The following is a 27,094-nucleotide window of genomic DNA, read 5'->3' on the forward strand; positions in this document are numbered from 1 at the left end:
TCCCTCCGGGGTCTAAAGCGAAGTGTCAAAAGGAAACATTCGCCCTCCCATTATCCGTCGCACACCGGCGCGACCGTCGGCGGCGGCGGCGGCGGCGCTCGGGAATCTCAGGCCCCTATGCAGGCCCCGCCCCGCTCGTCTCTTTCAGGTTCTCGCGAGGTTTGATGCCTCGGGGCCGGCCCGGGCGGCTGCAATATGGCGGAGGCGGAAGGGGAGAGTCTGGAGTCCTGGCTGAGTGAGTAGCCGCGGCGGACTCTGCCGCCGAGCCGCCCCCTCTCCGCACCCCTCTGCCCCCTCCCCGGGCCCCGCGGCGGCGCCGCGTGGTAGCGCGCGCCTGGCCTCGCCCGCGCCGCGAGCGTCCCGTGATCACGCCCCTTCCCCAGCGGGGCGCCCCGGCCCCCGCCCGGCCCCTGCTCCCGGTGCTGCGGCGCCTCCTCCCGCTCCCGCGCGCGGCTCTCTGGGCGCGGGTCCCGTGCGGGCTCCGGGGGGGCGACCGTCAAATGCTTCGGGCTGACGTGCATCGGCGCTTAGGCGTGACTGTGGTGGGGCCTCGCGCGGCTGTGACTCCGGGACCCCTGCGCTCCCTGGCAAAGGGAAGAGCTCCGGATTTGGGCTGAAACTCCGAGAGCGGTGGGTGCCGCTCAGCAGACACAGAGCACAGAATTGTGACCGTGTATTCGAGGAGAAGTGACCGCTTCGTGCAGGCTGAATGTTTGAAGTGAGAATAATCCAAAGTGAGAGAGAGAGAGAGAGAAAACCGAGCTCTACGTTTTTCCTGCAGTGACCAAAGCCTGGGGAAAGCTATGTTGGAGGGCGGGGGGCCATGCCCCCCACCCGACCCCCAGCCCACCGCACGTCTTAACGAGTCATTCGCTTGTAACCTACTCAGAGCAAAGGCGAGAGGCACAGCCTGATGGTGTAGTTACAGCGGCCTATTGCTATGATTGCTAATTCATACCGCTGTTAAGGAACTATGGGTTAACTTTAGCAGGTAGTATTTGGCTGAAGGGTTAATATGTTGACTTTACCACGGGCCAGAGGAAACCCCTGGAGGCCTTTTTAAGTCAAGACAAATTGGACAGGGTGACAAAACAGGCAAGATGCCTAGATACTGCCTTGTGCAATATCGGTTATTTACTAGAGCCTGCAAACTCTTGAAGGTAATGCCTCTTTCCTCCAATTGCCTGACTTTTCTTCATAAGAAACCCTGTTCAGGTGGTTGAACTTAGATTACATTTGTAGAATCTGCAGTTCCAAGCAGGTCACAGAGCCTTCTGTATATATGGAACTGTTCTCCAAGGAGCTCAAAGTGCCCCAGAGACATTCATTTAATTCATTTATCAAGTCTCCTAGCAAAGTAGGTATTACTATCACAATTTCACAAAAAGGGCACCCTGACTCTAATCGATTCACTTGCCCAGAGCCACCCAACTGGATATAAGCACACTGGAATTGGTTCCATTCACAGATATTAATGGGAACATTGAAATGACCTAAGCTGATTTTAATAGACTAGGTTTAGAGTTATAGTTTGGAAGAACAGGTGGACAGACCTGTTTTTGAGGGAGAGTGGAGGTGGTGAGGGAGGAGAGGGATGGTATCTGTAGAGGCTAGAGCTGAGACTGGCTTTGACCGTTTCCTGTTACTTAGAGTGACACTTGGGGCAGTGTTAAGAGTCCTTCCATTCTTACCCTCGGTACACCTTGCCGGTTCTAATGACTTAATGGTGCGAACTGTACCAATTGAACGAGCCAGTGCTTGGAGTTCAGCACCACCTTAGTCTGGGTCTTTGTCACTCCATGGTTTGCTGGAATTATTACAGAAGTCTCTGCGGGTCCCACTGCCCCAGGCCTCTCCCCTTCCCCTCTCAGTCCATTCTGCACCCAGAAGAGCACTTCCGTTTAGTCAAGTCATTGCACTGCTGCTCCCCCACTGCTGCCTCTTTGTGGCTTCCTGCTATTCTTACTTGCTTTGGTCAGTCAGAAGCTCTTGTCCCACCAACACACATTCCTCTCCTTATCTGAAAGCCCTGTTCCCCTTTGCTCCACTACATGCTGTAAAATGCATCCCAGAATCTCTTTCCCCCAAAAACATCTCTTGATGACGTCAGCCTTCTCTGAAGTCCTGTCATGACTGGGTTAATCAGTGTTTAATGAATACCTGCTATGTGAGGTGTTATGAAAATTAAGTTCAGCAGTGTTTGTCTTCAGTTTGATGAAACTGATGCTGAAATGGGTAAAGCATTTTTAAGTAAAAAGGTAAAAGCAAGAGCCATAAATGCTAACATGCAGTTTCTTTAGGAAATTGGGAATAATTGGAATGGAACATGATTCTCCCAGTGGGGAGATGGCACTCAAGCTAGGCCTTAAAGAATGGGAAAATTGGCTAAGAAAACAGCAGACAGTGATGTGGAGGGAGCAAACCATGTTTGGGGTGTGCAGTAACTGGTGTTTGGCTGGTTCACACAAGGAGTTCCTGTGGGAGTGTGGCAGGAGAGAAAGCTGGGAAGTTAGAACCAAATTCTGGACCAACTTGAATTCCAGCCCAAGAGGTTTAAGTGTCTATAGTTATGAGGTCCCCATTCCTAAAGTACCTGGTAAAACTAGTGTTTTGTAAAGGTTCATATCGGTGTTTTACAAAGGATGGATTGGAGCAGCAGTTCTAGAAGCAGGTGAGAGGTAAGGAGGTCGGGGCAGGAATAAGAAAAGAAGTGAGAGTTTTAAAAAAGACACTGAGGGGACTTCCCTGGCGGTCCAGTGGTTAGGCCTCCATGCTTTCACTGCTGAGGGCCCGGGTTCGATCCCACAAGGCAAGCAACATGCCCTCCCCCCCACCCCCCCAAAAAAAAAAAGACATCAAGAAGGAAGGGATTAGGACTGGCTGATGAAAATGGGTGAGGGAAGAAGAAGGAGTGTTCAAACCTGGGTGCCTGGGGGTGGGGGCAGAAGCAGTTTTTGAATGGTGGCACCATTTATAGAAATAGGGAAGTCAGGAAGGAGAAGTGAGGAGTTTTTTAGATTCATTTCTGCACCAAATTAACCCTCATAATTACACCCTGTCTTGTTTTTTGCTCTGGTTATTTCTCATGAGCTGCACCTGAAGAACGTAACCTCCTCAAGGGTAGGATCCGGGTCTTGCACTTTTCCTGCAGTCCCTCCAGGGCCCAGCACACTGTGTACTTAGTTTTCTGTGGCTACTTAAAGACTTGGTGATTTGCTAAGTCTCCCTTGATTCAAGACTGGAGCACTGAAGGTTGACTCTTGACTCCCTTTCCATCCGTGTCCTTGCCTCTGCTTGTTTCTAAGTCATTTGCTACATAGAACTTGTCATCACTGGATTGTCTGAGCCATGTTGGGATGGGGTAGCCAGCGCTGCTGTTTCCATCCCTACTTGACCAGAGGCCCCACGACAGTCGAGGCTAGAGCTGCAATTAAGTTGAAAATGAGAGCAGGAAATGCAGAGGCAAAGACACAGACTAGAATAAGGCTTTCAACAGAGACCCGAAAGTAGAAACCTTGAATCAAAGTAGAGCCCAGAGGGGCAGTTCTAGAAGGCAGGCTCTGCAGGGGAGGCTCTGGTGTCACCTCCATGCCTTCACCTCCAGGTGAAGAAGAATGGTGAGTGGGTGACAGTTGTGTGCACCTCCTGGGAAGGCAGTGGGCAGATGGAGCGATTGAGTCACCCAGAATTATCCCCAGAGGTTCTTCCAGTTCCATGGGTGACTGAGGGCTGCTGTCTGAGCTGGCTGGAGGATTGGAGGAGATACTCAGAAGTGGGACCAACCGTGGCTGAAACCAGGGCTTTTTGTGTTCTTGTGTGGGCAGAGAGCTCCCTGCAGGTTTGAAGTAAAGAGGTCTATCAAGGGGAAGGAAAGTGGGATTCTAGAGATGTTGAACATAAGTGAAAAGTAAGTGGGAGCGTTCTTGGCAGTGGAAGTGCTACAGGAGTTACGGCAGCCCTGGGCAGGATACATTGGTGACTGTCCGCGTGTGGGGTGGGGCTGTCCACGTCGCACACTGTATCTATAAGATGCTTTTCTAGTTGAAAACAATGGAAGCGAGTGGGCCTCTTTTTCTTATACCACGAGGTATGCAACTGTTCCCAAAATGATGACAGTGATGGGTAGGTATGGCTCCTCAGACCATCTTTTTGGGTCGTACAGCCTCTCAATGTCATGAGAACTTTAAGCATCTCAGATGATAGGGATTAGTAACAAAGCCACGCTGACACCTGAGAAAATTTCAGACACCTGGGGGAGAGACTCAGGGCTTCTCTGGAGGGCGACAGCTAGTAGGGCACTGTGGCAATAAATAGCTACTCAATAGAATTGATCTCCCTCCCCTTCAAGCATGACATTTTGAGGGGCCTGCTAATTCTCTTTTCAAGATTGAGGACTGACATCTCTCTTTTCCTCCAAATAGATCCTAAATCGTCAGGATTTTCTTGCAACTAGAGCAGAAACGCGGCCACACACGCGCAGCGCTGGGTGCTGCAGGTCTTCCCTCTGCCGCCGGGTGGCGTCGCTGATTCTTGTGACTCCTCCTGGGGGTTGGCTAGGAGTAGCTGATAGGATTTGGTCAGGAGGAAGTGACTTGTAATGTTAGGGAAAAAGGAAGTTAAGAAAACACAGTCACAAGAATCAGAACTGAGGAACTTCTAATAACACCCCTTGTTGGGAAGGGCTTTTTCAAGGCTCTCACTCTTGCTTTTGGCGCTTGTGGAAATCTGCAGGAGGAGCCTGGTACTTTAAAAAGGATACACGCCTTCAGTCTTCCGTTTGTCTTCTGAACCTGAAGCCCTAAATTTAGCAAACAGCTTGAGAGTGCTTTCTGGAAGAGGCCAACTCCAAGATCTGAATCAGAGATGGGAACACATTTAACCACCCTCAGCTGGGGCCATCCTCTATAAGCACAGGTTCTGGGGATAGCAGAGCAGACCCACACCAAGAATTAGCAGACTTGGCATTCAGCTCCTGGAATTGAAGCCCTCAGCAACCCCCTGAGAACTCTTCAGTGCTTGTCTTTGGCCTTGCTCGTGGAAGACCGTTTAAACTTGAGGGTGCTGGGACTTCAGGGGTCCAGTGGTTAAGACTCTGCACTTCCAGCACAGGAGACGCAGGTTCAGTCCCTAGTTGGGGAACGAAGATCCCACGTGCTGCGGGGTGCGGCCAAAAATAAACACCAAAACAAAAAAACCAAAATGAAACTTAAGGGTGCTGATTACTCAAGCTCAGATTCTGTTTCTGCCACCCCAGGGACAGATGGCACAATGCTTAGAAGGGTTCCCTAAGTGTTGTTAGCTTGCCTTTAAATGAGAGGCATAGGATTTCTCTTCTCTTTCATTTGTGACTTTCAAAATGCTAGAAAGAAAATGGTGTTTTTATTTGACTTGATGTCTGACTCAACTATTGAGTCTTTTCTATTAGAGAAGAAATTTCTTCACATCAATGCCGAAAAAATGTGAGGAAAACCTTCTGTGGTGTCCTTGCTCTTTATAACAATTGTCCTCTTCTTTGTTCTTTCCCAAGATAAAGCCACCAACCCTTCCAACCGCCAGGAGGACTGGGAGTACATAATTGGCTTTTGTGATCAGATCAACAAAGAGCTTGAAGGGTGAGTCTCAGAGCTGTTACGGGGCAGGTGAGAGAGAGTTGACTGGGAAAGTAAAAAAACTGTGGCCAAGGAGGGCTAGCCAGATGGCCGAGGTCAGTGTCCTGAGAGTGGGGTCTGCTTGTCTCCCAGGCCACAGATCGCCGTCCGACTGCTGGCCCATAAGATCCAGTCTCCGCAGGAATGGGAGGCAGTCCAGGCCCTGACGGTAGGTTTTTCGTGCTGATGGTGGATCCCTGTGAGCCCGCTGGGATCTCCGAGGGCATCAAGGCTCATGCCCTAAGCCAGCTGAACGTCCTTGATCCAAACCTGACATACCTGGACCTTGCTCAGTCAGCTGTTCCCCAAACGTGTGCGCCCCTGTGCCAGGCACCGCGCTGCCCAGATGCCTGAGTGTGAGCAGAGGCCTGGTGGGGGAAGCAGAGCGGCCGAGGGAGGGAGCCAGGGGTGGGGGCCCTGGGCTGGGGGTGGGGCTCAGAGGAGGCTTTTTGAAGAGAGGCTGACAGAGCTGTCTTGCCAAGTCAGAGTTGACCCACTGTAATTCATCCTGTAGCTAAAAGAAATGCCGGTTACAAGCGAAGGCATCACACCAGCAGGCAGATCTTAGCGTTTATTCATACTAAGAGGCTTCAGGACGTGGAGCCGTGCGTGGCACCTGGGCACCTCCAGGCTCTCCCCTAAACCAGGACGCCCAGGTTTTCGCCTGACTTCACTCAGCTCCTAGAAAGACGGGAGAGGGGAACGTGGTTGTGGAAAAGGCACTTAGCCCACGCGCATGCCTCTGCCGTGTCCTCCGTAGAGCGAAGGCCTTAAAACAGTGGTTCTCCACCCGGGGCAGTTTTGTCCCCCAGAGTACACTGGGCAATGTCTGGAGACACGTCTGGTTGTCATGGGTCAGGGGTGCTACTGGCATCTAGTGGGTAGAGGCCAGGGGTCCTGCGGAGCACCCTCTAACGCACAGGACAGGCTTCCACAGCAAGTGACCAGCCCAAAATGTCAGTAGTGGTGCAGCTGAAAAACCCTGCTTTACAAAGACAGAAGCCAGGGAACGGGGTGGCACGGGGGTGGTTTGCTCCTTGTAGGAAAATTTAAAGCAATCGTATAGGTCCCAGGAGGAAAATAAATGGGGGCCGGGGGAGGGAAAATAGCGTGCTGTCTAAAATGAAAGCAGAACTTTTCTCTCCCATCTTCCCAAAATGTTGATCAGCTTGTGGAAAGAACCCTGGACCCCGAGTCAGAGAAACGTGTGATCTCTGGTCTCCATTTCCTCACCTGTAAGACAGCAGTGTCTGCAGGCAGGCACTTCCAGGACTGACATTCCATCTGTCTTGGTATCTGGGTCTCAGGGTTTTTTACTTTAGCTCCTGTTGGGCTTCCCCAGGAGAGGTTTACAGTTTGAGGGACACGTCCGTCAGTGATCCTGCGGTGCTGATGTCCCCTGGGACAGTGCACACCACTTTTCCTGGTTAGTTCCTTCCTTAGGTGAGTGTTTATTGAGTGCCACCTCTGTGTGGGATCTGGCCAGGTGCCAGGTCCCAGCCTGAGCGCCTTGCCTTTGTGGGGTCCAGGTGCTGGAGGCCTGCATGAAGAACTGCGGGAGGAGATTTCATAACGAAGTGGGAAAGTTCCGGTTTTTGAATGAGTTGATCAAAGTCGTGTCTCCGAAGGTCAGTCAGTAGCAGTTTTCTCATTTCTAGCAACTTCTTTCTTTTGTGTGTGTGTCGACCCCCACCACCCTGCATCTTACTGGCTTTCACTGCACAAACCAGCATCTCCACAAACCTGAGAGTCCCTGGGTCCTGTCCTCAGAGAGCTAGGCCCTGAGGGGAGCAGGATGTCCAGACAGGCCACAGGGACAGGCATCCGTCTCTGATGGGCTCCCAGCCTAAAATGTGACAGGGGATGTGGCAGCAGCTGTGCGTGGGTCGGGGGAGGGCCTTTGTAGCCTCGGGCTCTGGGCTCCTGGTGACGGCAGTCACTTTTCCTCGCCTGTCTCCTGTGGACGTGAGCAGCTGGCCTCTCTCATCAGTTGGCTTCCGTTGCACTCCTGTTGCTTAAGCTCTGGGCACCCGCTTACGGCAGAGGGAACAACTCTTCATATCACAGGTGTGCTCGTTAACCCCTTTGCGAGAAAGCGCAGTTGTGTCTCTGGCAGGTTGTGCGTGGAAACGCAGTGGGAGCTCCCAGCCCCCTGCCTGCCCACGGTGTGTCCCCCGGATGGACACAGCTGTGCGCAGGGGGTCTCCTCCCCTCCCCCTCCCAGCGCTGTCTCACCCCCACCTCACACCTGGAGCTTAGAGGAAGCTTGAGGACTGTAACCGGCTAGTGAGCTGTGAAGAGAGCCTTCCCTCTGTCCCTGCCTTTAGGCAGCACTTACTAAGTTTTCCTTTTGCCTCTTAGTACCTAGGGGACAGGGTGTCCGAAAAAGTGAAGACTAAGGTTATTGAGCTGCTTTATAGCTGGACGCTGGCCCTGCCAGAAGAATCAAAGATCAAGGACGCCTACCACATGTTGAAGCGACAGGGTATGTGCCTGCCTTCCCTCAGCCTCAGAGCAGCCCTGAAGACTGGCCAAGGCCAGGAAGAATGAGGGGTGTCTGTCTAAGACAGCGGGAGGGGCTGGGGTTTGAGGGCATGAGGTGTGTGTGGCCTGCAGGCCTGGTCCCAGGGAGCACCCGCTTGCTGTGTGAGGAAGGGCAGCAGGGCGGCCGAGCCTGCGCAGACACTGCCCTGTCCTTTTGCAGGTATTGTGCAGTCTGACCCCCTGATCCCTGTGGACAGGACGCTGATCCCCTCTCCACCACCTCGTCCCAAAAACCCTGTTTTTGATGATGAGGAGAAATCCAAGGTAAAGTGCATCCCAGCCTGCAGCATCCTCAGACGAGGTGTGGGCTTGCTCAGTGCTGCGGGAAGCTCTGCTCCCGTGTTCTCCCCAGGTGGGGGTGTTGCCTGTCCCTTCACCTCTGATACCTTCCTCTTGCAGCTTTTAGCCAAGTTGTTGAAAAGCAAAAACCCAGACGATCTGCAGGAGGCCAACAAGCTCATCAAGTCCATGGTGAAGGAAGTGAGTGGGTCCCGAGCCTTCGGGTGGAGGATCCCGTGGCCACAGAGCAGAGGTCCCTTCCCCTGGCGCTAGGCCTGTTGTTCGCCCCTGTCCCAGCCCTCACCTGTAAGGAGGAGCATGGGAGCTTCTGGGGAAGAATGGTGGACGAGCAAGGGTAGCTGGGGCCCAGTTTGAGGGTCGGGAGGGCTGTTGCTTTAAAAGAAAAACTAGATTGGGTCTGAGGCCAGTGGTTCCCAAGAAGCATGTGTTGAAAGGCACTTCCGTGGGACTGGGCTCTGCTCCCATGTTCTCTTGGAAGGTGAGCCTTGCCTGTCGGGATTCTGGGGGCCATGGGATGAGTCCAGTTGAGCTCCCTCTCCTTGATTGTCTCTGATGCAGGATGAGGCGAGGATCCAGAAGGTGACCAAGCGTCTGCACACGTTAGAGGAGGTTAATAACAACGTAAAGCTGCTCAGTGAGATGCTGCTTCATTACAGCAAAGAGGAGTCTTCAGAGGCGGATGAAGAGCTCATGAAGGTAGGCCCTGCTCTGGGCGATCCAGGCTCCGGCAACGGGAGCCAGCCTCCCCGAGCCCAGCCCGAGGATGCTGCTACACACCTGGTGTTCCCTCACCTCTTAACTGGCACAGCAGCCAGGTAGAGGGCGTGGCACCCCCATTTTGCACATGAGCCGTGGCTGACTTGCCCAGGGCCTGAGTGCTCCGTATATCCCTGCGTCTGTGGTTCTGCAGACCTGCCTCAGGGCCTGCCCCTGCTCCGCCTCGCTGTCTGCCTCGGGGACGTGTGGGCAGAGAGGCCACCCTGTGCCCCTGGTGCTCACCTCAGTCCTTGGTCACATAGATCCTCTGGATTCTGAGGCCTGTGCCAGCCTGGGAGGCAGGAAGGGACCTACTCTCCTGGAGACTTCTCCGCCTGAGCAGGCGTCTTGGGTGATACGGTAGTGGAGGCTGGAGGCAGGAAGACGTGTGCTCTGAGCCCAGCTCTGCCAGTAACTGCCCGTGGTACCAGGGGAGCCCGGGACTTTCTGGGCATGAACACTGAGTTAGGTGATTTCCAAGAGCCCTGGTAGCTCCAGTTTTCCTGTCTGGGTCTCTTCTAGGAGCTGTTTGATCGGTGTGAGAACAAGAGGCGGACATTATTCAAACTAGCCAGTGAGACAGAGGACAATGACAGTAGTTTAGGTGGGTGAAAAGGGAAGAGTGGTTGACGAGGATGAATGACCTGGGAATCCGGATCTGTGTGTGGTGGCGGTGTTGTCATAGCTGGGAGTGAGCAGTCTCTCCTGTTCCAGGGGACATCCTACAGGCCAGTGACAACCTCTCCCGGGTCATCAACTCTTATAAAACAGTTGTTGAAGGGCAGGTCATCAATGGTGAGGTGGTCACCTCAGCCATTCCTGACTCTGAAGGTAAAGTGTTCTGGCTCCCTACTCCCGACCCCTCCGGACCAGCCCCAGTCCCCGCCGCCAGGCCAAGGTGCAGGTTGACCAGTGTGTCATCCCACAGGGCCCGAGGGGATTCTGAGCCACTCTGAGCGGTCCTCCCGGGAGATCTGCACAGGGTCTTCCCCTGCCCGCCCCCTCTGCCGGCTTTTCAGCCTTCCCTGGGTACAGGTGCTCTGGGATTAGGCCAGAGGCTGTGCTCAGGGTTCTGCCGCCTCCTGTGCAGCCACTAGAGTGACCCCTAATTATCCCTGTCCCCTTCCGTTCGTCCATCCAGGAAACAGCCACTCCAGTAGTCAAGGCACTCTCATCGACCTTGCTGAGTTGGAGGCACCAAACAGCTCATCCCCAGTGTTGGCCCCTGCGCCCCCCTCCTCGGGCATCCCTATCCTCCCTCCACCCCCCCAGGCCTCGGGACCTGGGCGCAGCCACTCGTCCAGCCAGGCTGAGGCCCCCCCAGGACCCAGCAGCACAAGCAACACCCTCAGCCTGCTGGATGAGGAGCTGCTCTGCTTGGGTGCGTCCTGGAGGGGTTGTCAGGGGCTTCCGGTGGGGCCAGTAGAGAAGAAGGGCACGTGGGAGTGGGAGAAGGTCTGAGGGCTCCGCGTGCTTAGCGACAGTGGGCAAGGAGGCTTCAGCTGTTGGCAGAGAGCCAAGTGCAGTGTCCCTCAGGGTGGACACCGTGGACCCAGTGTCTCGCTCTGCTCCCCTCTCCCTGGGAGGCGCCCCCTCAGCGTAAGGACTGAAGAGGATCCGTTCCTCTCTGGAGGCTGCCTGGGGGACACCTTCTCCCCACCCTGTCACCCGTGGACGTCCCGTTTGTCACGTGACCCTGTCTCCAGCGAGGTGGGGCTGGGGCTGCCCAAGCCCAGAGCCTCTCCTCACTGCATTTGTCTTCTCTGTCCTCAGGCCTCAGCGACCCGGCCCCCAGTGCTCCTCCCAAAGAGTCAGCTAGAAACAGCCAGTGGCCCCTGTTCCAGGTAGGGGCACAGGTGACATGACTGAAGGGCTCGACAGCCTTCACTTCCTAGTGTCCTTCCCTTCCCTGACTAGCCCTCAGCTGCAGTTAGCTGAGGCTGGCTGCCCTGACCCCTAGGACACCACCCCGATGGGGTGCTTTCCTTGCCCTGTCCTCGGAGGACAGACTGCTAGTCCAGAAAGGTCGCAGTAGGGCTCCCAGTGAAAGGGTGGGGGTGGAGAGCCCAGATCCTCTGTCTCCTGCAGGGCCCTTCTTGCCCCCTGCTCACTCACACTTCCCATTCCCCATAGAACGAACGGTCGAACCTGGACTTCTTCAGCCCCAAACCTGGGACTGGTGCCTGTAGCCTCTCAGATGGGCCTCTCTTGCAGCCCTCAGCAGCCCCTACAGGCAACTCCCAGGCCCCAGTGGTCCCAGCCAGTGTTCCTGCCCCCAAAGCAGGCTCCTTCTTGTTCTCCACCGGCCTGGCCCCAGCTTCAGCCCCAAAGGCTGAGCCCACAGCCCCCGGGTACCATGGTTCAGCTTTGGGCGACAGCACCCTGCACCAGCTGGATGCCCTCGATCAGCTTCTGGAAGAAGCCAAAGCGTAATGAATGGGAGAGGGGGGCTGTTGGGGAGGGCAGGCCCAGGCTTGGCAGCTCCAGGGGGGTCGTGGATGTTCCCTTTTAATCTGGTATCTGGAAGCTAGGGCGGGGGGAGAGCCGGCTCTAGCCTGGGCGGCCTTTGTGGGGGGCGGCCCAGCAGCTCTGCCTGGTCTCTGATGTGTGTTGTCCTCCTTCCTGTCTCCCAGGACCTCAGGCCTGGTGAAACCCATCTCCTCCAGCTTCTTCCCTGGGGCTGCCACATCCCCTCCGCTCCCCACCAGCACCTCAGCTAGGCCTCTTCTCCCCTTCTCCACGGGGCCCGGCAGCCCTCTTTTCCAGCCACCTGCCGTCCAGTCCCAGGGCAGCCCCATGAAGGGGCCCGAGCTCTCCCTGGCCAGTGTCCACGTCCCCCTGGAATCTATCAAGCCAAGTAGGTGTTGGAGGCTTGGGGTAAGAGGGGAGGTGGGGCTCACAGCTTGCAGCATCATGGGGAGTGTGAGAGGGGTGGGTGGGTACAGGCTCTCCTGGCTGGGGTCCCCTAGAGCCAAATGTGGCCCATGTAACCGCCGCCCCAGCCTGCGCTTGTTCCCGCGGTGCACTCTTCAGAGGTTCTGCGGAGGTTCTTCCCCAGATTCCTGGGCGCCTCTTCGTCACAGGGTCGCCATGCCCTGCTGCTTGGCTGCGGTGCTGTTGGCTGTCTTCAGCCCTCTCGTCCTTCCACACTCACACGCCCCCTTCTTACAGGCAGCGCCCTTCCTGTGACAGCCTATGATAAAAATGGCTTCCGCATCCTCTTCCATTTTGCCAAGGAGTGTCCTCCAGGGCGGCCTGATGTGCTGGTGGTGGTGGTGTCCATGCTGAATACGGCCCCCTTGCCCATCAAGAGCATCGTGCTGCAGGCTGCAGTGCCCAAGGTACCCGGCTTCCTGGAGCCTTTAGAGGCAGGAATAGTCTGTATCTTGCATCCATTGCATCCAGTCCCATTTCCTCTCAGGGGCGCCTGCAGCCTCTCTTCAGAGGAGCTTCTCTCTTTCTCTTCAGTCAATGAAAGTGAAGTTGCAGCCACCCTCCGGGACAGAACTCTCTCCGTTTAGCCCCATCCAGCCACCTGCAGCCATCACCCAGGTCATGCTGCTGGCCAATCCACTGAAGGTGAGCTAGAACTGGGGATCCCAGCCTAAAGCGCTGGCTGCCCCAGGTTAGGACGCAGGACTGCCGCCTCCCCATCTGGAGTGTTGCGATACCACAGCCGTTAATCTGTGTCCCCTCTCTACCCTGGTTCAGTGGCTGAGCGAGGATGGGGTGGTAGGAGCAGGGCCTGTCCCTTAGCACAGAAAGGGCCCCAAGGGTATCAAAGAAGAGAGCATCTCACGCGCTGCCTCTCTGCTGCAGGAGAAGGCGAGGCTTCGGTACAGGCTGACCTTCGCCCTGGGTGAGCAGCTGAGCACGGAGGTGGGTGAGGTGGACCAGTTCCCTCCTGTGGAGCAGTGGGGGAACCTATGACCCCCGAGGACACTGTCGTCTGCACTTTGGAGCCCAGACAGGCTGCCAAGACCGGAGGCTTTCCAGGTCCAGTCCTCCTCCATGTCCTGACTGCAGCGCTTAAGAGCTTTGCTGTGGAACAGGGGCCCTGGACATTGCTGCCGGGAGCCGAGCTGCTGCTGTGATGACCTCTCCTCCTGTGGCCCCTAAAAGGACCTGTTTTTATCTACCTGTGTGACTTGAAGTGGCCGTGTGCATCAGGGTGGGGAGTGGCCCCAGACTCTGCACCCCTGCCAAGGCGGGAGTAGGTTTTTCCCCTCGTGCTGGTATCCTCTGATGCCACAGAGGGGGAGGTCTCCACAGATGCTCAGGGCCCTCCCTCAAGGACCACGTCCTCACATCCCCGGAGGGCGCAGCCCCCATCGCTACTCTGTGCTTGCCCTTGGCAGGCTCCTGCCCCCACCTCCAGGGAGATGGGCAAAGCCCAGTGGTCCTGAGTGGCCCTGGGCTCAGAGTAAGGAGTTGCTGTGCTGCCAGGTCTCCAGCCCTGCCCTCTGGGGCAGCAGTGTCCTGGAGTGGCCGCTGCATGACGAACTGTGTGCTGGTCCTGGCAGTGGCAGGCTGTGTCCTATGGACATCACAGTAGGACAAGGAACTCAAGCTATTAGAAACAGAACTTGGCCTCATGGCAGCCTAAACTGCAGATGGGAAAGAAAATGGAAGAGAACCAGTGTTTCCCCTTCTCCGGAAGCAGGTACTCAGCACTTTCTGGAGAAAGTGTGCCTCCTGCTGTGGAAACAGCCCATCCTACTCACTCACTACCTCTTGCTCAGCATGAAATAAACTGCTGTCCTGCCCTTCAAATCTCGGAAGGGGAGGACAACTGCCAGCAGCCTGTGTCCTGCTGCGGCGGCCTCCCCTTCCTCGCACCAGATGGCCTGTGGCGTGGCACCTGATTGGGGACAGGAGGCCTCAGGGTCAGGCACGTTGCACTAGATTTATGTCCTTACCTGCTGCCCAGAAATCCTGTCCCCAGCCGCTCAGGGGCACTGTCAGCGAGATGTTGGGTCTGGAGGTGGTGAGATTAGGGGCCTTGTTTGAATCGAGTCACCAGACCCTATTGCTTCAACAGTGCTCAGCCCCAGCTGCTCCATCCACTGGATGCAAGTGGGCCAGGGACTCCAGGCCTCACAGGGCAACAGCAAAGTGAGAACCACCAGCTGGGGAGCGGGCACGCAGCTCACCTGAGCTCGGCTGGATGGGCTCAGAGCCATCTCCAGGGGAAGGTGGCAAGAACCATGTTCCTAGACTCCTCCCCGCTCCTTGCCAGGCTTCCTTACTCTATCAAGAGGTCATCTCCCCTTCCCTCCCATCGTCAGCAAGCAGGTTTCACTGCTTCTCTAGGACACTCAAAAGTGAATCAATTTCACTACTTAAGGAATACATCCAAGAGCTTTCCAGAGACGGGCTGCTGCAGCAGCCCTGGGAAAGTCTGTGGGACTACTATATGGAAATGTACCTTTATGATAAGCTTTAGACTTTCAAATTATTTATGAGTGTTACTCGTTACTATTGAGGTCACTACTTCGTGACAAAAAAACTGTACTGGATATATCAACTACTGCCCTTGTTTTGCTGCATGTTAAATAAAACCATTTTCGCCCTATTTGGAATCCTTCAAATACAGACACCAATCACTCCAGTGTGGGGAAGGTGCCACTTAGGAATCCAAATGGGGACAGGTGGGCGTGCTGGCGTCACCTGAGGTTTGTGGTAAAAGATAAAGTTCCTAGACTGTTTTCTTTTTTACAGAAGATAACCAGAAAGTTAACATGATTCTGAGGTGAAGCCAAATTTCAGAAGCACAAGTAAACCACTGAATATACTCTTGTTCAAGTTTCTACTTATAGGCAGGAGGGCACTGCACTCACCAGAACTTCTCAGGGTGGCTTTTTCTCTAAGAGGACGGCTACCTCAAGTTTACAGTCGAGGTAGATTAAAAACTCCCTAGAGGGACTTTCTTGGTGGTGCAGTGGTTAAGAATCCACCTGCCAGTGCAGGGGATATGGATTTGATCCCTGCTCCGGGAAGATCCCACATGTGGAGCAACTAAGCCTGTGCACCACAACTAGTGACCCTGTGCTCTAGAGTCCACGAGCCATAACTACTGAAGCCTGCGCGCCTAGAGCCCATGCTCTGCAACAACAGAAGCCACCAGATTGTGAAGCCTGCACACCACAACAAAGAGTAGCCCCTGTTCGCCGCAACTAGAGAAAGCTCGCATGCAGCAGCAAAGACCCAACATAGCCAAAAATAAATAATCTTAAAAAAAAAAACAAACTCCCTGGATGTAAGAACTGTAAGTTCTATAAGAACTTGCCTTATATTTGCAAAAGAAAACATTTATTCTTTTAAAAATGTATATACATTGCCTTACAAAGATACATGTTGGAGCCAGCCTCAGGAACCTTCCAACGAGCCTTCTTTTATAATTGACCGAGCAAGATTTCGTGCAAGAGCAAGTCTCAGCATTTCCACCTTGGTCGTCTCTACGTCATCATCCTAGAAGCAAAGAGCCTGCATGAGGCACAGCAGGAAGTTCCCCTTTATGGCTCCCAAGACTATCTAATCCTAAGGTAGATAAAAAGCATATGACATTCAGTAGTATCTTCTAGCAAGTTCTTAATGTAAGAGATGGAGCTGCATGCAAAGGACCACTGTGACTGATAGGAAAGAAAAAACTGAGAGACCAGAACACTAGAATCACCCCATTTTCTCCTAAAAGAAGTTGGTGTGTCACAGTTACAGGTTAAGAGGTAACTTAAGGGGCATGCAAATTTGTAAGGGGCCAACGTCTCGGGGTGGGGTGGGAGGCACCTGAGCTAGAAGGAGCCTTTTCTTATCTCCACTGTGGAATCAACAAACTGGAAAAGCTCAGCTGACCTGGAGTTGCTGGGCCTCAGGCTCTCCACGCACTGGTCTTCCTGAGGTCAGGTCCTCCAGACATCTCATCAGCTCATATGTTTGCTCTGCTGAAAAAATCACCTAGGAGAGAGACGCTGCTTCACTTAGCTGCTCCCCAGCCAAAGCCTGCAGTGGTCTGGCATGGGCTCAAGTTGAGAGCCTTTCTTAGGTCTCATTTGGAGAAGGACACTTTCTATATGCAAACTCTGAGAGGGCAGAGCACTCCCATTCTCACTCCCAGGTCTTCTTGTCAGGGTCCTGGGCTAAGCACGGTCAGCTGCTGCATTTCAAAGTCAGTCATGTTTCTTGTGTAGATACTGGATCTCCAGAGTGGGCACTTTGGGGGAGTATACACACACCCCCCCACTACTTAGGAGACGATGGATGTATATGCATTTGCAACAGCTACAGGATAAAAGGCAGAGAAGAAAATCACTGTGGACTCAACCTGTACCTGTTTCTGTTCCAAAAGGGGCAGGGCGTCTGTTAGGAGTGTCATCCAGAAAGACCGGGGGGCAATCTGGGACGTCATCAATGACAGGAGAAGAGAAGCAGCATCAACAAAACGCTTCTCCCCGTATAACCGATGGAACTCGCGGTACTTGCCTGTGCAGGAAAGGGCGCACACGTCACCTTGGACCCAAAACAAGAGACCCCAGACCAGCCTTTCCACAGAGCAGGGAAATTCTTTCAGAGCGGCCTCCAAGCTCACGCACCAACGAGAACAAAAGGATTCAAAACACACCCTTAAAGGGTTCCAGAGAGCCAACCCTGGGAGAACATCAGCATCAAAATAAACAAGAGTCAGGGGTTGTAACAGATTCAATACAATAATCCACAAGGCCTTTACTGGTGTAAATGAAAGAATAAAATGGACAGAGGGGAAGCCTTCCATCCAGTGGGCGCCAGCTATGAAACACAAGGACTGGCAGTCAGAAAACCACCAGTAGTTACTAAACTAGTGGCTCACAGTTTGATGAGAAACAGGATATTTAAATAATCTCAACGTGTCTCTCCACAAATTATTAAAGGGAAAATCTGTGCTGCACAGAGGAGACCCCTGGTGGATGCCACTTTAACCAAGTAACCAAAGTGAACTCCACCAATAAGGGGCAGACAGCACTGAGGAGGACATCACCTCAGTGGAATTCCTGCCCAAATACATAATCTGAGGCTGCTCATGGATAAACCCCAAGTGAGAACATTCTACAAGAGAGCTGAACTGACTCTTCAAAAACATCAAGATTATGGAAGCACCAACAAAGGCAGAGACACTAATGAGACTGCAAACTAAATTCATGAACCAGGACAAAATAAAGGACATTACTGGGACAACTGATGGAGTCAGAGCATGGATTAGATGAGAGTATTGTATCAATGTTGAACCACCTAACTTTCATAACTGTGGTTATACAAGAGAATGTTCTTATTCTCCAACTTATTTTCAGATTGTTCCCCAAAAACCTGATTGAGAGAATAAAACAAATGAGGCAGAATATAAATAACTGGTGAATCTGGGTAAAATGTATATGGGAGTTCCTTACTCCTTACACTACTTTCACAACTTCTAAGCTTGAAATTACTGGAAAATAAAATGTTACCAAAAAATATGCTTTGTAGAGACTGGCACAGAGGGTTCCAAGTGTTTTAGATTGGAAAAGCCTAGAACAGTCTCTCCAATCTCCATAACTGCCCACCTGTGCTGAAGGTCCAGGGTCAGAGCCCAGAGAGACTCACCCAGGAACGTCAGTCGATCACTGAGCATCATGGCTGGCCCCAGGTTGTCAATGAGATCCAAATCAGAAAAGCAGCCTCGCTCACAGTAATCCCTGAGGAACCTGCAAGGCCCGGCCCAGAGATCAGAGCAGCAGTCCCAGGCCCCCCTCCTCAGCCTCCCAACTCCCCAGGCGGCACCCAGGAAGCACACACAGGCTGTGCCCACCTGTCTGACACTAGCGTGGCAAAGGCGGCATCTTTGGCTCGAATGCTCCAGGAGAGGGCAGAGCCCAGGCGGTTGTTGCGGACAGCTTTCATGGCCAAGATCTTACAAATGCTGCGAACTTTACAGGGAAAAGAGAAAAGACTTTCACCCTACAGATCACTCCATTCCTGAACCCTGCTAGCACAGGAGCGGCCTCCCACGTCCTCTGAGCTTTGCATGGCTTCTCTGTGGGCTGCAAATACAGTTTGGCCCGCAGAGCTAGGAACTCTTGAGGTTTATAAATTATTTCCTGGCAGGATTGGCTTTGTGAGTGGGTTTCATTTGAGGGGTGGCAAAAATGTTTGTACTGCTCCCCACAGATCAGCGCCTCCACCATCCGTCCACGTGCTGAAAATCCTACCATCCTTTGGGTCTTGAATGCCATATGCTTTCATAGATGGTCATAAACATGCAATGCCTCTGGGAAGAATAACGACTTAGGTTTTTGTCACTCAACAGCGAGGGGAGAAGAGCAGGGGCAGCCTTCAGCATCCTTTCCTCCCTGTGCACTTCCTGAGCCACTTCCGTGCCTGCTTCCCCACCCAGCCAGCCTTAGCCAGCAACGGCAACCCACCTGGGACAGGTCACCTCAATCCTACCCCAGCCTGACCTCTGGTGAAAGCATGAGAGAAGTACGTCAGGACCTTTATAACCAGGCCATGTGCTCATCTGCTTCTAGGTGCCAACAGATCCCTAGCTCTTTGTCTCTCCCCAGTGATCTTCCTGTGTTTCAGTTTACCTCCTGGCACCTGGTGCCCAGACTCTCTCCAGTCTGGCTTGCATGGCATGAGCACAAGCGGGCATGCTGGGAGGAGGGCCGGCTCACCTTGCTCAGTCATCTGCCGCTGCTCGCAAACCCGCAGCACCTTGAGGGCCTTCTGCTCCGTGCTCAGAGGGATCCGCTCAATGTGCAGCTCCAGGGAAACTCGGCCCAGCTCAGGGCAGCAGTCACAGTAATCCACCCCCAGCTGCCACAGGCTGCACAGGTCCGAGAGGACAGACATGAGGGTCTGGCGAGCCCAGAGGCTGCCCTGGGGCTTGGGAATCAGCACCCAAGGCGGCTCCTCCCCCAGACCCTTGTGGCCTTCAAGGAACCAGATGGGAGAGGATACAGTCCAAGCTCCACTGGCAGCTGCCCGCTGCCAGGCGCCTGCCGCCACCCTGCACCCCGGGCCTGCCCTACCTGTGGTGAGCGAAGAGCCCTGAGGCGTATTCCAGGAGGAGGAACTCTCTCATGTTGGATCCGAAGCTGGAACAAAACGTCACATGAGACCAAGACTCCCTGCCTGCTCTCCTCGGGGCCGCCTTCGGCAGCCCAACCTCCCTTCCAGGCACTCGGTCACCCCACCCTCAAGGGCCTGGGTGGCGGCAAGAAGAGGGTTGGCATGGCCATAGCGTACTCACTAGAGGTTGTGCGACTGCAGGAGTTTGCAGTGATCCAGCAGGTCTGTCAGATGGGCCACAAACCACCAGTTGCTCAGGGCGATGCTACAGGTTCAGACACAGGGCGAGAAGCAGTCAGGATGAGAGGCCATGGCCCACATGAGTGGAGCAGAAGCAGGAGCCCCACAAGTCTTTTGCTTCAAAAGGATGGAAGGGACGGCCAACAAGCTGGAACCCATTTGGAAGCAGAGCGAGCAGTTTCTGCCCACTGGGTGGGGACTAACAATGGACACCAAGGACACACAACACCCAAAGCAGCAGCCAGTGATACATTTCAATAGAGAATGTCACACACAAAATGAAATAAAATCCAGGGACCCAATTAGATACAGAGACTGTGGGTACAGAATAACATACAAGAAAAGGACTCAAAGGGACGTCCCTGGTGGTCCAGTGGTGAGGACTCCACACTTCCAATGCAGGGCGCATGGGTTCAATCCCACATGCCACGTAATGCGGCAAAAAAACAAAACAAAACAAAACAAAACAAAAAAAAGGACTGAGAGATTGGTGGGTTTTGGTTCTTGATGCAACATGGAACTCAAAAGAACATCTTTTGCATTTGAATTTGCTGTTAACGTTGCTCATTGCTGCACGGTTTCGAGTAGTGTACTGTTGATGACACTTTAAAAACCATCTTCTGTTATCTATTAATACTTTGTATAAAGAAAATAGTTTTTGTTCGATTACATGATTTATAATTTGATTTTATTGGATATGTAATCTGACACATACTGAAAGTTAAGTCCTTCCCCAAACCACACTTTAATCAAAACTTAGAATCACTTGTAGCTCTTGTTAAAAATGACATTTTCTAGGGCCCTCTAATGGTCTGATTACGTGTCTTACGTCACCAGCTTCTGTAAACTCTCTAATATCATTTTGTGTAGAGTGTGCCAACGTGCTGTCAGCATGTGTACATCATTCTGAGTTGTGTTTTTCATTTGTTACTTGGTATAGGTCTTTCTGTATCTGTGTATAATGCCTATTGTTTAAACCTTGGGAGAGGGAAAAGAAACTAATGGTTGCTTTCTGTAAGGCAAAATCAACCCCAAGTAAAGTGGAGGGAGCAGACTACTAAGGGCAGTACAGCTTCGCAGGTGTAATCATACATTAAGGTAAACGATTCTGCTCTCAGGATAAAAAGAATAGGGATTGATTTACACTGAATTACTGGGTAAATGTTTAAAGCTTTTGCCTTGATCTTAGGGATACGGATACTGTGATACTGCATCTGCTAAAGAACCCCATTGTTAGGGAATGTCATTTGGCCTCTCTGAATTTCTTTCACTTATTAGATATATCCCAACTTTACTAACAGATGTGCACACGTATCTGACATTGAAAACACCATGCCAATTTTCAAAAACACCTCTGTTTCTATTACCACCCTCGAACACTAAGTTCTTTAAGTTCGTTACACGCTATACAAAGTACACACTCAAATTCTTTTTTGTTGTTGTTGCCCACGCCTTGGGGCTTGCGGGACCTCAGCTCCCCAACCAAGGACTGAACCTGGGCCCCGGCAGCAAAAGCCCAGAATCCTAACCACTGGGCCAGCAGGGACCTCCCTTTGCTCAAATTCTTGGAGTGCCTCCTTGGTCCAGGATTGCCTTTATCGATGACTTTCATAATTTTGTAATTCTGCTGCGTTCCTTCTTGATTTTGTCCTTTTTAGACAAGAGTCCCAATAAATATGGTATCTCTTTATGACAGCTCCCTAAGCAAACCCTGGCTCACTGGATAATGTTGTTGCTCTTAACTGATTCTGAAGCTATCTTCAGAGTTATGAAAAAGTCAAATATAATAGATGAAATCAGAAATGACCAGTTCTAAGAATAAAATGGTATATAAGGTGAGAAAGGAGGGTGTAAACTGAGACGATGTAAAAACAAGCTGCCTCCTCACATATAAAATCATGCACATCCCCACCCCTCCTAGAATAAGTTCTGTATAGAAAATCAGTGACGAGGGCTGTCTGAGCAGAGGGCTGAAGGATGAGAAGGAATCTGCCAGAGGAAGACAAGGGAAAGGAGCATTCCTGAAACAGAGGAAACAGCCAGTGTGAAGGCTCCAGTGGTGGAAAGTAAGCCTGTCTTGTTCCCACTTCAGAGTGAAGCCCGTGTGACTCAAACTTCACGGCAGGCGGAGGCCAGCTCACTCAGGGCCTTGTGAGGAGAAACCACTGGGACAGTAAGCAGGAGGAGGACATGGTTTAAGTTTGAAGAGATTACTTAGGCTGCTCTGTGATAATGGACAATAGAGAGACAGGTGACAGTGGGAAGCCAGTTCGGGGCCACTTGTTAACAGTTCAGGGTAATAGTGATGGTGGCTGGGCCAAGGCCGTGGCTGGAGAGGGACTGAGAAGTAGTTAGTTGTGAAATATGTTTTCCAGTTGAGCTAATAGGACTTACTGGTAGACTGGTTAGTACTTAAGAGCTAAGTAAACAGTAGGGACTTCGGTGAAAGACTTTGGGTCCAAAAACCCACAGAGCCCCTTGTTAGCTGGCAGGGTGACTTTATCAGGCCTCACATTCCTTCTTTGTAAGACAGGCGTGAAATAACAGCACCTAAGGTTTGTTGCATGATAAAATGAAATACTCCATAAAAGCTAATAAATGTGAACTATTATCACCATTCCTGTAATTATTACCACTGTGCACAAAGATGACTGTACTGGCCTTAGGACTGGCCTCCCAGCCACCAGCCTCACGGCTCTCATAGTCTTCACACTGCTCCTTCTCAAACACACATTTCATGGCACTGTCCTGCTGAGAATCCTTAGTGGCTCCCCATTTCCATAAAGTCAAAACTGTTGGGAACAGTTTATTTGGTCCTTGATAACCTGATTTCTTTCCTACCCCTATCACCAATTCAAACCACCTCCCATTTAGTCATCTGGTTCTATAGAGATGTTTGCAGTTCCTTAAGCAGGTAACAAACCATATTTCTTCCCTGCCTGTGCCTTCTCCCATGCGTTCTCTCCGCCTAAAATGACCTTTTCTAGCGTTCTTCACTGAACTTTTCAGGAATCAACCTAAATGTAGCCTCCTTAAGGAGCTTTTCCAGACTTCCAACCTCATATAGGGTCCTCTTTTAAGGAGTCCCACAACATCTGGTCTAGACTATAAACTCCATGCAAAAAAAAACTGCTGCAATCTCAACGCTTGGTACAGTGTGGGGTACGTAACAGATGTCTGATAAATACTGAATAAGACAAAGACGTGGGGGAGGAGGCTGGGCGAGGGGAAACGACACCGCAGCCTCCCAGGACAGCTGCTGTTACTTAGACTTCCAGCTGATGGTTATGGCAAAACAGCCAGCAAGGTGGCTGCGGAGACCCCAGAGCTAAGGCAGCCACGACACATGCCCGTCTGCGCAGCCCTCAGGTGTCTTCCCAGAGGGCACACAAGCCTCAGGGCTGCAGAGCAGCGACCACAGAGGCCAAGAACTAGGGACACGGCTTGAGTGACTGAGATCAGACGAAGTGCTAAATGAAAACAGACACCAGGGTCTTGTGCGAGTCTGAACAACACAGGTTTTGGATCTTCACACACATAAAACGGAGAATTCTGACCGTGGGCTCTAAATGGAACAAGTGAACAAGCTCATTGTTCAAAGATGTTCAGGGAAGGCTTAATTATCTGCCCTGGAGTGGCCTCTGATGGCAAAGGGAGAACGCTGGAGCCGGAAGACCCGCCAAGGCCTATGGTGAAGGCCCTACACTGGGTTAACGACTGTAACCCTCCAACGGGCCGTTTGCCCTGCACTGGGGCTGCTGTCGCCCCCTTACGCCAACCCCATGCCCTGCTTTTCTGGTGGCTCTGCAGCAACCACTGCCTCTGCCAGCCAAGCTCTCGTGGCCGCAGACCTTCTGTGAAGAGCGTGAGGGTCTGTACACACTGCTCTACCCTGCAGCCAAAGTAATGGGCAGGGCCAAAGGTCTGGCAAAAAGATTCTAGGTTAGGCAAACATTAGGCTGGACTTCTTAGTTTTTGAAGGAATACCTATTTTCTTTTTCTTTTTCTAAGAACTTTTATTGAGATACAGTTAACAGACAATAAACTGCATATATTTAGAGTGTACAATTTGGTATTTTTTTTCTTATTAGTGATATATATATGGCAATCCCAATCTCCAATTCATTCCCCCCCAACCCTCCCCGTTTTCCCCACTTGGTGTCCATATGTTTGTTCTCTACATCTGTGTCTCTATTTCTGCCTTGCAAACCGGTTGATTTGTACCACTTTTCTACATTCCTCATATATGTATTAATATATGATATTTGTTTTTCTCTTTCTGACTCACTTCACTCTGTATGACAGTCTCTAGGTCCATCCATGGCTCTACAAATGTCCCAGTTTCATTGCTTTTTACAGCTGAGTAATAGTCCATTGTATATATGTACCACATCTTTTTTATCCACTCATTGTTGATGGCCTGCTTTCTTTTAGTTCGATACTTCTGGAGGGCTTTAAGGACACCAGGACGCTGCCGTCTCACCTAGCTCCCAGTGAAGCGCGTGCCAGTTCCCGTTTTCCTCTTGCTAGACAGCAAGAACTAGCAGCTGCAAACCACAGGGGAGGAAACCAGCTCTTGGAGAATTCCCAACTTCTCCTTTCAGCTGTGGGGATAACAGGCAAACACGTAGCCCTTCAGGAAGGGCTGACTAACTGTGGCCTCCAAGGGCCTCTGTGCTCTGCTTCAGGACCCCACTCTGCCCCTCAGGGCCTGATGTAGTTGACCTGGGGATAATGAGGTGCCCTACAGAAAGCTCCCTTCTAGCACCTCGGAAAAGGATTCCCCTCATTCCCCTTCCACAGGGTAGTCATGAATCCAGCTGATGTCATACCCAAAGCAGCAAGGCTTCTCTATACCACCAGCCCACTGGCCCACACACCCCTCTTCCCTGGGAACTGAGCTTGGGCCTGACTGCTATGACATGTGAGAAAGCAAGTGCTCACGAGGAGGGCCTATGTCTAAAACTGTGCTGCCCTTGCTGCAGGTACTTCAGCACTTCTTGCAATTCGTGGGTGAGGTCCCTGGACTTGCTCTTCAGTGCCTCTTTCAGGACAGGGTAGGAAGTAGCTTCCTGATCAGAAAAACCCAAGCTTGTAGATTCACAGCTAATAGAAGCAGCTCAGATCCCTTCCTGCTTGCCAAGGCAGAGAGACACGCAGACTGAGGGGCTGCAAGCCTGACCCTTCCTTGACTGGCACGAGAGCGATGCCATTTTCCATGGCGTTCAGAAAAGCCACTGCGCTCCGCTGGCACGTCTTCACCTTTCCCTTTTACTGCCGCTTTAAAGAACAAGGTGCTTTCCCTTTTTATTGTCCTTCCTCCTTGTTCTGGTCAAAACATCTTAAAAATCCAAATGTGGCTTATGAAGGAAGCCCTGGAGGAAACATCCCACTGCTGTTTACAGACAACACATTCAGGAATGCCTATTACTTTCAATTACGGGCAGAGACCCTGACAAAGCCAAATAGTGACGTGTGTGCCTCTGTAAGCTATTCTCACTAACCCCTCCATGCGGACGCCACCCCGCCCCCCAACCACCAAAAGCTGAATGCTGTAAGTCATCTTCCAGCTCCAACTAAAGTCCCTGTTTTACAGGTTTGTGAAAAGAATATTGACACAAAACCCCCTTTCCTTTCTTCAAATTTAACACCATTTTCTTGAAGCCCTGGCTTGCTTTCGGCCAAGTAGCAAGAGCAGGTACTGGGGGATGGGGGGTGGTTAAGGCCTTCGCATTGCCCAGATCTACTAATAAAGATCCAGTCAAGGTCAATGAATTTGATACTTGAGCAAGACCATCTGCTCCAGTTCCCAACCTTCTCCCTGCGAGTCTTTGGTGCAACACCTACTTTTCCAGGCTGCACAAGAAGGGTAAATTCTTTCTCACTTATTACACATGGGAATTTCTGGAAAGCTTTGCCTTGGATTCATTGTTTCACATTCCCTTTCCTGCCTTGCTAAAGGTTCCAGGAGAGGTTTGGGGAGAGGGCTGATACAGAATCCCTGCTCTGAACAGGCCCAGCCAGGAGCCCGATGGTGTGGCAGCTCTTGGCTCACCAGGGAGTGAGGCTGTTGAGAAGCCCCTTAAGGGGGATGAACATCCATCAGGTTCCAAAAAATAAGCTTGCTGGCTGTTTCTGGGTTTTTCATATCAAAGTCATTTCCTACAACATTATTTTACGTAAACATCCCTGAAATGCAAACTATTATAGATACAGTAGCCCTCAAGCCTCAGGAAGGCCCCCACGCTTGTCCAGAGAGAAGTCATTATCTACCTAATGCGGCTGTGGAGGGGGAGCAGGTCTGTGGGAAGAAGGTTAAGACACCAACAAGAAGGAACAGGACATTCTAGAAAAGGATGGCAGTGATAGTTGTACAACACTGTGAATGTACTTAACTGAAGTTCAGGCCTAAGACGGTTAGAATGGTGATGGTGCAGTGGGTCCTACCTGCACTCCTTGATCACTTGGTGGATGTCAAACTCAAAGGCTGCCATCAAGATGTTGTCCAGGGGCTCTGGGCTGCTCTCACCTCCCAGAAACAGGTCAAGGCTGGACTGTGGAAAGGTGGTGACCCATTCAATCCCCGGATGGAAGCAGAGACTCAAAGGGGCAGGCAGGGCTGCTGTGTAGGGAACCCTGGAGAAGGGCGATGGGGTCCTTCAAAAAGGGCCAAAGGAAAGCCCCTTCCTGTTCTCCAGGGAGGTTCCACTCAATGAGGCCACATGGTGGAAATGACCCCGCAGGGAGAAGAGCCCCCAGGATTCCTACTCCCCACTTCCACCCCGAGGACCTCAGACTCACCTGGGCATAGAATTGCAGATCCATGGGCTTCACTGTGGGGTGAGAGTATAGGAGCCGGGTCACTAGGAAATGATACCAGTTACTCAGAAGCTCCTTCTGCTCCAACAGGGCAGCTTCATCTCCCAGCATGATCTGAGAAGAGAGATGCTTTCCCTTAGTTCTGGGGGCGACTTCCCAATAATGCTCCTGACCTACATGGAGCATCTAGGCTGAAAGCTCTCTCGTCCCCTCAGAGTCAATAAACAGCCCTGTCCGAGAAGGACCCAGTTCCTGCCGTTGCTGCACTGGATGCCACAGCCCCCAGGGGGAAACCAGCTTGGACCCCAGCCTGGACTTGCTTCCCACAGACCTTGCAGAGAGACTCGAGGTGAGGACTGGAGGCAAACGTGCCGTCCTGGAGGTGCCGCTCACATTCCTCATGCCAGTGCTGCCACTTCAGCTCCAGCTCTGTTAGCGTCTGAGTGTTACCAGGCTACGGGAAGAGACGCAGAGAGACGCCATCACCACACGAACCCCTCAGGCTCACTGAACGCACCCATCTCCATGACCCAGAAGAGCAGGGCTGCTCCCACGTACGCTGAGAACGGGCAGTGTCCGCATCAGGTCCCCGAGGACTCGGCACATGCCCGCAGAGGGCGGGTTGGCATCAGCTTCCTTCGAGAGCATCTGTCGGGCCTCATCCAGCCGGCCCTGCAGCACCAAGACGGTCACCTGCGGGGACAGCCAAG

At 52.3% G+C, this 27,094-nt stretch overlaps 2 protein-coding genes across 18 annotated transcripts in view; one reads left to right on the forward strand and one right to left on the reverse strand.

Annotated features, from left to right (window-relative positions):
* Positions 1-90: 90 nt before the first annotated feature.
* On the forward strand, positions 91-15,459 carry GGA3 (golgi associated, gamma adaptin ear containing, ARF binding protein 3). 4 transcript variants are annotated; one of them, XM_057714905.1, is made up of 17 exons: positions 91-235; positions 5,528-5,612; positions 5,742-5,817; positions 7,178-7,276; positions 8,010-8,133; positions 8,353-8,456; positions 8,592-8,672; positions 9,051-9,188; positions 9,771-9,852; positions 9,963-10,079; positions 10,390-10,629; positions 11,022-11,092; positions 11,382-11,677; positions 11,882-12,105; positions 12,420-12,589; positions 12,717-12,827; positions 13,068-15,459. In XM_057714905.1, exons 1-17 carry the CDS (start codon positions 196-198, stop codon positions 13,176-13,178), a joined length of 2,169 nt encoding a protein of 722 aa, XP_057570888.1. In that variant the 5' UTR covers positions 91-195; the 3' UTR covers positions 13,179-15,459. The 4 variants fall into 4 exon arrangements, 3 of the variants coding, with proteins under 3 accessions (XP_057570888.1, XP_057570889.1, XP_057570890.1); XM_057714906.1 differs by lacking the exon at positions 91-235 and adding an exon at positions 276-630; XR_009049944.1 differs by lacking the exon at positions 13,068-15,459 and having other exon boundaries at positions 12,485-12,589; positions 12,717-12,824.
* A 79-nt stretch (positions 15,460-15,538) lies between these two features.
* NUP85 (nucleoporin 85) overlaps positions 15,539-27,094 on the reverse strand; it is a 37,397-nt gene continuing 25,841 nt past the window's right edge. For 13 of the 14 annotated variants that reach the window (XM_057714697.1, XM_057714687.1, XM_057714695.1 and 10 more), the window contains 12 exons: positions 26,943-27,077; positions 26,716-26,838; positions 26,367-26,498; positions 26,013-26,119; positions 19,507-19,590; positions 19,286-19,351; positions 18,929-19,080; positions 18,064-18,181; positions 17,859-17,959; positions 16,576-16,727; positions 16,101-16,202; positions 15,539-15,719 (listed from right to left, as the gene is read on the reverse strand). In XM_057714697.1, coding sequence (XP_057570680.1) covers positions 15,618-15,719; positions 16,101-16,202; positions 16,576-16,727; positions 17,859-17,959; positions 18,064-18,181; positions 18,929-19,080; positions 19,286-19,351; positions 19,507-19,590; positions 26,013-26,119; positions 26,367-26,498; positions 26,716-26,838; positions 26,943-27,077 — 1,374 coding nt within the window. In that variant the 3' untranslated portion in view covers positions 15,539-15,617. Of the gene's footprint in view, positions 15,720-15,748; positions 15,789-16,100; positions 16,203-16,575; positions 16,728-17,858; positions 17,960-18,063; positions 18,182-18,928; positions 19,081-19,285; positions 19,352-19,506; positions 19,591-26,012; positions 26,120-26,366; positions 26,499-26,715; positions 26,839-26,942; positions 27,078-27,094 lie in introns of those variants that run through there. The other variant, XM_057714693.1, reaches the window with a different exon arrangement.

This window comes from Hippopotamus amphibius, chromosome 17 (assembly GCF_030028045.1).
Source record: "Hippopotamus amphibius kiboko isolate mHipAmp2 chromosome 17, mHipAmp2.hap2, whole genome shotgun sequence".
NCBI lineage: Eukaryota > Metazoa > Chordata > Mammalia > Artiodactyla > Hippopotamidae > Hippopotamus > Hippopotamus amphibius.

Coding starts and splice junctions, on each gene's coding strand:
- GGA3 (XM_057714905.1), top strand. CDS start 196: ATGGCGGAGGCGGAAGGGGAGAGTCTGGAGTCCTGGCTGA. Junction 12,590..12,716: donor TGCAGGCTGCAGTGCCCAAG/GTACCCGGCTTC, acceptor CTTTCTCTTCAG/TCAATGAAAGTGAAGTTGCA. Junction 12,828..13,067: donor TGCTGGCCAATCCACTGAAG/GTGAGCTAGAAC, acceptor TCTCTGCTGCAG/GAGAAGGCGAGGCTTCGGTA.